The sequence below is a fragment of the Alosa sapidissima genome, chromosome 13 (genome assembly GCF_018492685.1).
Source record: "Alosa sapidissima isolate fAloSap1 chromosome 13, fAloSap1.pri, whole genome shotgun sequence".
NCBI classification, from domain to species: domain Eukaryota; kingdom Metazoa; phylum Chordata; class Actinopteri; order Clupeiformes; family Clupeidae; genus Alosa; species Alosa sapidissima.
Genome location: NC_055969.1, coordinates 27,087,430 through 27,100,016, shown reverse-complemented (window position 1 = coordinate 27,100,016; position 12,587 = coordinate 27,087,430). Strand labels below are relative to the sequence as shown.

At 47.0% G+C, this 12,587-nt stretch overlaps 1 protein-coding gene across 1 annotated transcript in view; it reads right to left on the bottom strand.

The window, feature by feature from the left end:
* LOC121679549 (lysine-specific demethylase 2B) overlaps positions 1-12,587 on the bottom strand; it is a 38,265-nt gene that overhangs the window by 22,533 nt on the left and 3,145 nt on the right. Inside the window, 8 exon segments of the mRNA XM_042058353.1 lie at positions 2,068-2,154; positions 3,759-4,189; positions 4,838-4,976; positions 7,479-7,594; positions 7,850-8,003; positions 8,289-8,382; positions 10,363-10,469; positions 12,275-12,453. Coding sequence (XP_041914287.1) covers positions 2,068-2,154; positions 3,759-4,189; positions 4,838-4,976; positions 7,479-7,594; positions 7,850-8,003; positions 8,289-8,382; positions 10,363-10,469; positions 12,275-12,453 — 1,307 coding nt within the window.

The window sequence follows — 12,587 nt, the reverse complement described above, 5'->3', positions numbered from 1 at the left end:
TATTCCTTCTCTCTCGCCCCGTGTGTGTTCAGCGTCCACGCTGCTCAGAGAAAACTGACATGGCTGAAACAGAGCAGAGAGTCTCTGGCTGCCTTCCCTCTGCCAGATGGACCTGCCCTCCCTCCCTCCCTTCGTCCTCCCCCTCCTCCTCCTCTCCTTCCGCTATCGGCCCCGCCTCCTGGTCTCACTTTGCTGAACAAACAGGCACAGGCCACGCCCCGCACCCGCACGCAAACAGCCAGTGGGGCAGGGCCAAGAGGCAGGGCAGCCAATAGAAACATTCTATGCAGATGAGGCTCATGAATATGTAGGCCGCATGGTACTTCTGTCCAGTGGCAGAGTCTGTGCATATTGATGAGGAAGTATGCTGGTCTGTAGAGATGTGTGTGCATGTGTGTGTGTGTGGGACAGATGGCTCGGGATTAGAAAAAGACACAATAAGGCTTCAGATGGAGCAGCTGGCCTTTAAATGGGCCAGACACACACCCAGCAGCATTAGGGGGATGGGCAGACCACAACACACAACAGCAACAGAATAGCCGCAACATGACTGGCCCGGGCTGCCGATTGGTTGTTTTATTGTATTTGTTTTGCTTATTTTGTTTGCAGAGCGGTCAGAGTGACAGCTGGTCTCTGGGTTCAGACCAGCAGCTCCAGGGAAACGGCAAGAGACTTCCAGGGAACTGTTTGCCCGGGTATACAGGAAATTACCTCACACCCTGCCACTGCCCACGAGTCAGCGCCCGCCCCTCCCACTGTACTAACTGTCACTTCCCACCCACAACTCATCCCTTTCAACAAAGCACACACACACACACACACACTCCTCTGATAGAACACACACACACACACACAATACAAACACCTCACTCTCACAAACACTCTCACACACACCCACACACACTGTACCTTGCCAACAGAAACTTCACTGGCAATAACAACCGTTACTTTATCGTGACTCTATCGTACTTCATGTAAAATTGTGTAAATGCAAATCCCATTTTTTTAAATGATAGATACATGAGCTTAGTGTCTGAAAGGGGTTAACACACACCCTCACTCTGAATCTCACTCTCTCTCACACACACACACACCAGTCTCCAAGTCCACAGAGTTTGGGGGAAATACACTAAACAGACTGCACCACACACACACACACACACACACACACACACACACATACACTCTCAATTACAATCACACAGAGAAACACACACACTCGGATATTTCCTAGTTGGAACCATTTTTCCAGCAATTTCATTCCAGACAAGCTCTGAGAATTCCGACCACCTTATGGGGAAGAAAACTACAATGTAACGCCACTCGAATTTGGAGCTCCCACTTCTACAACGTCTGAGTTGTCTGGAACGCAGCATTAGTCTGTTTTACACACACCTCACTACAGAGGCCAGGACAACACACAGGACAACACTGACCTCTCACCTGAGCCGATGTTCAACACTGACCTCTCACCTGAACTCACGTCCAATGTGGACATCTCACCTTTAAATCACGTCCAATGAGGACATCTCACCTTTAAATCATGTTCAGCATTGATATCTCAACTGAACTCAAGTCTAAAAATAATGTCTCACCTTAGTTCAATTCAGTAAAATGGCGGCAAGAAACATCTCTCTTCACAGGCAGGAAGACACCTTGATTGATATCTCACCTTAACGGATATTCACCAGATATGTAACTTGACCTGATGTGCAAGACTGATCTCTCACCTGGGCTAATCTCCAACACAGATATCTGTCCTGACCTGATGTGCAAAACTGATCTCTCACCTAGGCTAATCTCCAACACAGATATCTGACCTGACCTGACCTGACGTGCAAGACTGATCTCTCACCTGAACCGATGTTCAACACAGATATCTCACCAAAATTCATTCAACACTGATTGAGATCACGTAAGTGATGATGGAAATGAAATGTCACAGCAAGAAGCCTTTACTGATGTGCAACACTGATATCGCACATGAACGAATATTCAACACGTCCATCTCTCCCTTAACTGATGCCCAATCTGGACATCCCTAACTACCGTCCAGTGAGCTCTTACCTTGACGGCGATCCTTGGCCAGCTCACAACAGGAACTCCGGTGACAGCCATGTTGGGATCATCAGCAACATGCTCCTTCAGCACGACCTACAGGAGGGAAAAAAAAAAAAAAACTCACCTGACATGGCTCAGTGGGTATGCGAGTGTGTGAGACTGACTTAGTTATGTCTGTGTACATGGGCGTCGGAGTGTGTGAGTGTGTGTGTTTATGAGGACGACCGCCATGAGAAAACATCATGCTGTCCTATCCCAGACACACACAGACACAAACACACTCTCTAACAAAGACTCTGTTTTATGAGCAGGCGTATTCGATGTGTGGTCCATCTCCAGTGCCCCATCCACCCTCGACACAGTTCCGCCCCAACAATGGAAGGACGTGTAAGACCATGCGAATATAACCTACATCAAAGAGGCCGCTATAACAGGCCTCGGTAGGCATATGTAACAGGAAACATTCGGAGGGGAGTGGGAAATCTGAGTCATTTCTCCCTCTTACACAAATCACGTCATTAAAACAAATATTCATAACGTTTCTGTATGTGTGTGTGTGTGTGTGTGTGTGTCTGTGGTGTGCCTGCAAATGTGAGTGTGTGTGTGTGTGTGTGTGTGTGTGTGTGTGTGTGTGTGTGTGTGTGTGTGTGTGTGTCTCTCTCTGTGGTAAGCCTGCAAGTGTGAGTGTGAGTGTGTGTGTGTGTGTGTGTGTGTGTGTGTGTGTGTGTGTGTGTGTGTGTGTGTGTGTGTGTGTGTGTGTGTTTACACTGCTTGAACAGCAATGCAATGATAAGGTCAGAGATCCAGTGTCCCTAACAGCACACTAATCCGATGGTGCTCCTCCTGAAGCAGGATGTTAGGAACACCAGGTTTATGGCCAGAGAGGTCACACACCCAGAGACCTTAACTGGACTCATTACAAAGACTGGAAGGAGCTTTAAATCACAGAACTCTTTGCAGAATTAACAGGTGCAAAAATGAGAATCCGTCTGATGTTAAAGTCACTTACCTGATGTTAAAGTCACTGATCTGTTGTTAATGTCACTTACCTGATGTTAAAGTCACTGATCTGTTGTTAAAGTCACTGATCTGATGGGTCGCTAGTCTGATTGTAAAATCACTAGTCTGATTGTAAAGTCACTAGTCTGATTGTAAAGTCGCTAGTCTGATTGTAAAGTAGCTGGTCTGATTGTAAAGTCGCTGGTCTGACTGTAAAGTCACTAGTCTGATTGTAAAGTCGCTGGTCTGATTGTAAAGTCACTAGTCTGACTGTAAAGTCGCTGGTTTGATTGTAAAGTTGCTGGTCTGACTGTAAAGTCACTAGTCTGATTGTAAAGTCGCTGGTTTGATTGTAAAGTCACTAGTATGACTGTAAAGTCGCTGGTTTGATTGTAAAGTTGCTGGTCTGACTGTAAAGTCACTAGTCTGACTGTAAAGTCGCTGGTTTGATTGTAAAGTTGCTGGTCTGACTGTAAAGTCACTAGTCTGACTGTAAAGTCGCTGGTCTGATTGTAAAGTCACTAGTCTGATTGTAAAGTCACTGGTCTGATTGTAAAGTCACTAGTCTGATTGTAAAGTCGCTGGTCTGATTGTAAAGTCACTAGTCTGACTGTAAAGTCGCTGGTTTGATTGTTAAGTTGCTGGTCTGACTGTAAAGTCACTAGTATGACTGTAAAGTCACTGTCCTGCCCACTGACCTTCATGTGCTGGAGCAGGGCACTCGGGTCTGCGATGGCATCCGGGACACATCTCTTGCTCTCGGGCAGCGCCTCCAGCTTCTCCACCAGCGCCCGCAGGCCCTGCACCTCAAACTCCGTCAGGTGCGTCCACCTGGAGCCGACCTCTGACCTCGGAGACCCACAAGGGGTTCCGGAAAACTCTGGCGGGTGGGTGCATTCAGTATCAGGGTCGCTGGTCGGGGCTTGCTTCTGGGGGAGTGTGGTGGGGGGGGTGGTGGTGGTGGTGGTACTGCTGAGGGGTAGTGCAGGGGTGGCCGTCTGGCCGTCCAGTTGGGGGGAGCAGGGCTTGTTGTTGCCACTAGCTGGACAGGCACCACTTGAGTCTTCGTCCTGGACGTCCAGTTTGGTGTCAGAGTCAGGGCTCTCCATGCTCCGCTTGGTCTCTGTGTCTGAGAGGGGGAGAGAGGGAGAGAGGGAGAGAGAGAGAGAGGGAGCGAGAGAGAGGGAGAGAGAGAGAGAGGAAGAGAGAGGGAGAGAGAGAGAGAGAGAGAGAGAGGGGGGAGAGAGAGTGGGAGAAAGGAAGAGGGGGGAGATTGACAGAGAGAAAGAGAGGGAAAGGTGGAGAGAGAAAAGAAAGAGAAGGGGAGAGATATAAAGAGTGAAAGCGAGAGAGAGAGAGAGAGAGAGAGAGAGAGAGAGAGAGAGAGAGAGAGAGAGGAGGAAGAGAAAAAGGGAGAGAAGAAGAGAGGGGCACAGGTCACATCAAAGAGGAGAGCAATACAAGCCTCATCAGAGAGCGAATGTGCTGCTGATTTGTGGGGCAGTGTATCTGACCCCTCCTACCTGAGCCCAGTAAGTACACACATAGAGGGCAGAGAGGCTATTCTTCTATACTGACCCCTATTGGAGGGAGTGAAACTTGGGCACAAGTCACCATTTAGCATAGCTGCTAACATAGGCCATAGGCCTGCTGATAACATTTCCAGCCTGTAACCAGCTCACATGTTAGCATAGCTGCTAACTTTGTGTCTGGGTTGAAGGCCTATGAAGGGTTACCCAGCTGAAGAGGGATCTCTGTCCCACCTGCTCAAACTTACCCGTTAGCGTAGCCGCTAGCATAGAGTCTGGGCGGTAATGTGGGCTGAGGTGCGTGCGTCGAGTCAGGCAGTGGATGTAGCGCTCTAGAACATACCAGCACATCTCGTAGAAAAATGGGTAGCGGAACTTGGAGTGGACCTGGGTCCAGCAGAGGGAAGAGATAATCATCAGGTCAATTATTAGGTCATCACAAACAAATCTAGCCTAGAAATCTAGACGCACCCTAGCGGCAGCAAATTAGACTAGCCAGGGCTAGTCTAGCAACTCTCTGTTGGCTTGTGAGCTCGAAAAATTAAACTTCTATCAGGCCAATCAAATCGTGTATAGAGTCGTTAGGCGGGCTTAACATAATGATTGATGGCAGAGTTGCAACGGTTTGGCTTGAATTCCCTGCTACTTGAAAACAAATAAAATAATGTTGCTGTTGGCGAACAGTGTGACACGAGTTAAGCTTTTATTAAGTTGGCAAAAGTTTGAACTAGCCAACTAGCTCCGCTGGTGGGAAACGCATGGGACTCATAGTGCTGTCCTATTGCGAGCAGAGAGAATTTGAAAGACAACCAATTATCCCGCCCCTCGGACTGAGCACTGCGAACGGTAAGTGCCCAGACCCTACATTTTAATGTGGGTCTGGCTCGTCAGGCTAAAACAAATCTGTTCTTTACGGTGGAGAAGAGAACAGAAAAGGCATGAAGCATAAAGCAGTACTATTGGACTGTCTAGATCTCTTGAATTTCCCCTTGGGGATCAATAAAGTATCTATCTATCTATCTATCTATCTATCTATCTATCTATCTATCTATCTATCTATGTTATTGGGCTTTTCAACTGTCAACACTAACAGAGTATACAGATGCTATCTGCTGAGGGCACCAAAACAACAAATACAGCATTACAGGACTAGCACTACGGCCCAATCAGACGACAAATACAGTATTACAGGACTAGCACTACGGCTCAATCAGACGACAAATACAGCATTACAGGACTAGCACTACAGCCCAACCACAGAATGTGTATATCCTTTACCATGCCCACTCTCACCATGACCCAACCACAGCATGGGTATATCCTTTACCATGCCCACTCTCACCATGACCCAACCACAGCATGGGTATATCCTTTACCATGGCCACTCTCACCATGACCCAACCACAGCATGGGTATATCCTTTACCATGGCCACTCTCACCTTGACCCAACCACAGCATGGGTATATCCTTTACCATCCCCACTCTCACACACGCTGTATTGCTTAATTCTACAGCACTGAGGACACTGTCTGAGCCTACTGCTGCATTACATGGCTATTTCTACAAAGAAGAACAAGATTACATATACAGCCATGTTATTGGGCTACTTCCACAGTGTACTGTGTGGACAATGGGAGAGTGTCCAGCAGTATTAGGGGGCTACTTCTGTGCAAACTCCGGGCCAACTCCGTCTGACTCCCAGCATCTAACACAGCTGGCCGCATTTTTAAGTCCCAAGTGACATAATAATTAAGATGTTTTCCCAGGGTTGAGTCTCTCTTTCACACACACATACACACACACACACACACACAGAGAGTTTACATAGCTTTTCTTCCCCCTTGGCCAGGTTATTCCCTTTAAAAATGCTGGCACTCTATTCCACACACACACACACACACACACACACACACACACACACACACACACACACACACACACAAAGGTCTCCTCCTGCCGTGGAGGGCCTAAGTGATGTCCGAGCGACCTCAGAGTGACCTCAGAGCTGAAGAATGCCGTTCAAGGGAGATAACCTCCCAACCCATGGATAAGACCCACTTTCCCTCCCGTAGCCTCATATTCAGCGCGTGAGCCATTCAAGGAGACAGCTATAGCATTACTACATTATTATTAAAGACATGCACAGGGCAGCATTTGGGTCATGTAAGCAAACACACTACGCAGAGAGGCAGAGAAATGGAAATGACTCAAAACCTAATTTGATTAATAAATTAATTAATTTTAATACTACATGTGCATGAAGGCTAATTTTTGATCTTGAATTCCTGTACCAGGATATTTGATGCCGATTCAAACTATATGCGTTCTGCAAGTTTGCCAGCAGATTTTGATCAATACAAATCATCTTTTATGCCTTCAATCTGATATGGTGGCGAGGAGAGTGACAGGAGGCGAGTGGAGGAGAGAGAGATGGGGTAGGATCGGGAAATGACCCGGGCCGGACTCAAACCCGGGTCCCTGTGGGAACTTAGATCCAGATGTGGTATGAACGCTGTAGCCCGTTGTTGTTGACACGCTATAGCGGCTGTTTGTCTCATTATATATCTCTAGAGATGTTAAAGGCCGTTCACACCAAGAATGAGAACTAGAATGATAACTGCATCGTTCTGGCTAATATGAATGATGACGTCTACACATAAAGTATATCGATAACGACACAAAGAACGATAACGTTGGGGATCATTTTCAGAGCGGTTTTGAGAATGATGAGAACAGCCAATCAGAATCCATAAAATTTGTGACTGTCACATTTATCAAAACAAGGAGAGACTTTCCTAATCGTTGGTCAGTGTGGATGGTTTTATCGTTAGAGTTAGAGTTATCTTTTATCGTTATCGTTCCTGGTGTGAGCGGCCCATTAGTCTTACCCTGGTCCTATTCTCAATCTCATGGATGCTGAGCTGCATAGGAATGTTAAAGCTGTGAAGAATGTTCCCGCCAAACACCAGGGTGTCCTCAGGGGTGTACACAGCATGGATCCAGCCTGGAAACACACACACACACACAGACACACACACAATCCAAGTTTGCATCTTCAGAGAAATGTTTAAGGTTTATCGCTAACAACCGATTTATAGCTCCCCCTAGTGGTGGATCCAGGGGTGTGTTTTTCTACCCTATGGGAGGGAGAAACACCCACATTCAAGTGAGTTGTGTGTGTCGTGTGTGTCGTGTGTGTATGTGTGTCACATCCGTGTGTGTGTGTGTGTGTGTGTGTGTGTGTGTGTGTGTGGGTCACCTGAGGGGATGAAAAAGGTGTATCCCTGCTTCAGCTCCACCCTCTGACAGCCATCGACTCTGTCGCCCAGGAAGACGTCGCTCTGTTTCCCTGACAACACCCAGTCCTCATAGAGCGCCAGATTATGGGGGGTGGGGGGCACCAGCCAGAAGATCTGATCACGCAACATACGAAAAAACAAGAGTCAACTTTCAACATTCATTTAGTATTACACCTCAATAAACAAATATATAGAGTAAACATCTGGGGTTTGTGTTTGTTCCACTTATAAAGTGCTTTTATGTAACCCATCAGACCTTTCTAATCACTATGGAAACAGGCTACATCGAAGGCTATGTCTCCATCATCTTCCTCACCTTTCTGCCTGTCACACACACACACACACACATACACACCACGCACATGCACACGCAAAATGAGGGCAGGTCTCTGGCCTCACCTTGCCTCCTTTGAAGACGTGGTACCACACCGACGTCCCTCCGAAGTCGATATGGAAGTCTGTGAAACAGCCCTTCACACTCATCAGGCAGTACCTGTACAACAGCATACATCACATCACATCACATCACACCCAATCACATTCCATCACATCACATCGCATCACATCACACCCCATCACATGACATCACATCACATCACATCACATCACACCCCATCACATCACATCGCATCACATCACACCCCATCACATCACATCACATCACATCACACCCAATCACATTCCATCACATTCCATCACATCACATCACATCACATCCCATCACATGACATCACATGACATCACATCACAATATATATCACATCACAATATACATCACATCACATCCCATCCCATCACATCAGAGCCAGAACACATCACATCCCATCACATCCCATCACGCAACATCACATCACATCACACATCACATCACAATATACATCACATCACATCAAAAATCTGATTTATTTTATAAGAAATTTACATTTCTTTAATTACAACGACCATCACACCGTTCTACAAACTGTATCCAGAATGATCTGTGTCTTGAGGGCCATTCAGAATGATCTGTGTCTTAAGGGCCATTCAGAATGATTTGTGTCTTAAGGGCCATCCAGAATGATCTGTCTTATCTGCTCATCAGTCAAGATGGTAGAAAGGTGCAGGGATGACAGAGTAGTCATCCGTTTAGATTCATGATCACATGATCACTGGCTTATGATGGTGAAATGCTCAATATTTACTGTTTGTGTTTACCATGTACAGTTCAGTTCTGTAGAGTAGCACCTTCTAACTTAGTTGCAGCTCTAATTTGTTTGATACAGTATACTCCATGCAATGCGTTAATACTGACACACACAAACCAATTCTAATTTCATGGATTGTAAACTTGGCAAAACAATTTGCTAATTTAGTACCACGCATCACCACACTACACACAAGCACTGGTGGCTCAGAGCACAATCAAGGAAGTTCTATTTATACAGAGACTCTTTCTATGGAACTTCTAAAGATCATAAACAACAAACTGTCATTGTAAATCAAACTCCATCATGTTTCTCTACATGTTAAATATAACGCTACAAATGACCCAACTGATTTCAGTGCAGCATTTCAATAAATTGCCAAATATTGGCACACTGCATGCTGCGGAAAAGAGATTTATTCAAGATTTATTCAAGAAAAGAGATTAGTATCTTTAGTGTAACTGCAATACTGAGGCTGTAGGAAAACTCAATGTCCTGTTGATATAAATATGTCGATATTCCAGGAACTTTCTAGCGAATAAGGTGCTCTGGAAAGTGCTCTGCTGTCAATGCTGTCAGCATTACCAAACACAGGTACCGGTTTCGCAGAAGACCTCAGAAGGCCGTGCCGATGCTGCTACGCTTTCAGGAGGAGATGGACACTCACAGTAATTTACAGAACTCTTTAACAGGAGTCCCAGGACAGCTGAAGATGCTTAAATAATGCTGGCTACAGTGCACACACACCTTCGATTTTTTGTGAAAGACTGACACACACACACACACACACACACACACATTCAAACCAGGTAGCCTATTCAACAGATAGACAACCAAAGAGAAAGAGAAAGAAAAGAGAGGGATAGAGGAGGGGGATAAAGAGAGGAGAGAGAGAAGAGATGCTAAGATAGCCTTTGATTGGTTCTGATTGCCTTAGAGCATTCTCTCACTGTCATTTCATTGGCAGAGCCAGTTCCAAGAGTCTTCTGCTGTAGTCTGACATAACCAGCCTTTCCTGCTGCCTAGCAACCTCCTGGAGTTGTCAAACAGAACTGTGTGTATATGCGTGTGTGACACGCATTTGACTCTAGCTCAATTTACTCTACAATTTACTATTGGAAGGTCATGCATTATGCACAACTCCAAACTGTGTTACAAGATGAAAATAAGAAAATATACAATATGAGGCCTGCAGCCAGTATGACTAATAACTGCATTCATATCCAAAATAAAGGACATTTAGTGCCCTGTCCCACCCTGCAGCCTGTTGTGTACTGAGGAGAGCTTACTTCTGGACTTTGGGGTATTTCATCTCAGTGATGATGTTCGTAGACTCAGTCTGCTGTGTCTTCAGATGAGGTGGCCACATGTTATCCACCCAGTCCACAAGATCCACCTGAGACACACACACACACAGATTTACCATGCTCACATACACTTTAACGCTGTATCCTACTGCATGCGATGTGAGCGAGTGTTAGCGACTAAATCAGTTTGATTACATTGCTTTTAATAGGAATGTCCCAACTGACACAGTGCTGTGCAGCACGATGCAGCCCAGCATTCTGAGCAAAACTTTTGTCAGACGCACCATTGCATATGACGCAATAGAAGGGCTTATTAAACAGATTCAGTGTGGATAGAGAGCATTCAGTGCTACATGACAGTCGCTCACTCGGAAGCAGTTAGCATACGCTGGAAGCAGTTAGCATACACTAGAACGTATTCTGCTCTGTAGAAAAGTGGGCATCATTCCTCTTCAAGTCAGTGGATGGTCCCACTTCCTCCATGCTGTCCTCTGTAGCCTCCACCCTACCATCTATCAGCCTCTCCCCTCTCATCCACCCTCCTCCATCATCTCCACCCCCTCCATCATCCACCCTCCTCTAACATCTCCACCTCCTCGAACATCTCCACCTCCCCTCTCATCCACCCTCCTCTATCATGATCCACCTCCCCTCTCATCCACCCTCCTCCATCATCTCCACCTCCTCTAACATCTCCACCCTCCTCTATCATCTCCTCTATCATCTCCACCTCCTCTATCATCTCCACCTCCTCTAACATCTCCACCCTCCTCTAACATCTCTACCCTCCTCTATCATCTCCACCTCAACTCTCCACCTCCTCCACCTCCCCTCTCATCCACCCTCCTCCATCATCTCCACCCTCCTCTAACATTTCCACCTCCTCTAACATCTCCACCTCCTCTAACATCTCCACCTCCCCTCTCATCCACCCTCCTCTATCATCTCCACCTCCTCTATCAGCCCCTCCCCTCTCATCCACCCTCCTCTATCATGATCCACCTCCCCTCTATCATCCACCCTCCTCCATCATCCCCACCTCCTCTAACATCTCCACCTCCTCTATCATCTCCACCTCCTCTATCATCTCCACCCTCCTCTATCATCTCCACCTCCCCTCTCATCCACCCTCCTCCATCATCTCCACCCCCTCTATCATCCACCCTCCTCTAACATCTCCACCTCCCCTCTCATCCACCCTCCTCTATCATCTCCACCTCCTCTATCAGCCCCTCCCCTCTATCATCCACCCTCCTCCATCATCCCCACCTCCTCCATCATCCCCACCTCCTCTAACATCTCCACCTCCTCTATCATCTCCACCTCCTCTATCATCTCCACCTTCTCCATCATCTCCACCTTCTCCATCATCTCCACCTCCTCCATCATCTCCACCTCCACCTCCTCTAACATCTCCACCTCCTCCATCATCCCCACCTCCTCTATCATCTCCACCTCCTCCATCATCTCCACCTCCTCCATCATCTCCACCTCCTCCATCATCTCCACCTCCACCTCCTCTAACATCTCCACCTCCTCTAACATCTCCACCTCCTCTAACATCTCCACCTCCTCCATCATCCCCACCTCCTCTATCATCTCCACCTCCACTCTCCACCTCCTCCATCATCTCCACCTCCACTCTCATCCACTCTCCTTTCATGATCCACCTCTTCTCTCATTCTCTGCTCAACTCACTCTTCCTCCACCCTTTCACTTTTAGAGAGTTACTGCTCTATCAAACTCTCTGTTCCCATCACTTAACACTTACAGAGATAACAGAGAGTTGCCAAACTCACTACCCTCTCTTCCCTCTGCTGTTGTTATCCCTCTTTCATTCCCCACCCCGCACTCCTCCTCTTCCTCCTCTTCCTCCCCTCCTGCACCTGCTCACCACGGTAGGCCTTTTGATGAGGCTCTCCAGCTTGGTGTGACTGAACTCCAGGCTGATGACGTTGAACAGCTTGTCCCGCTCCTGCTCCGGCGTCTCATAGTAGCGCACAAACTGAGCCATGCTCATCTCCGTCCCCTTCTGTGTGCTCACATCCATCACGTCCAAAGCACGACGACTTCCTACACACACACACACACACACACACACATTCAATCATACATATTCACAGTAGCTGCTCTGTTTACACAACCTGCAATTCTAACAAAGCAACACTAGAGGGCAGGATCATAACATACAAACATCAGTCCAGACT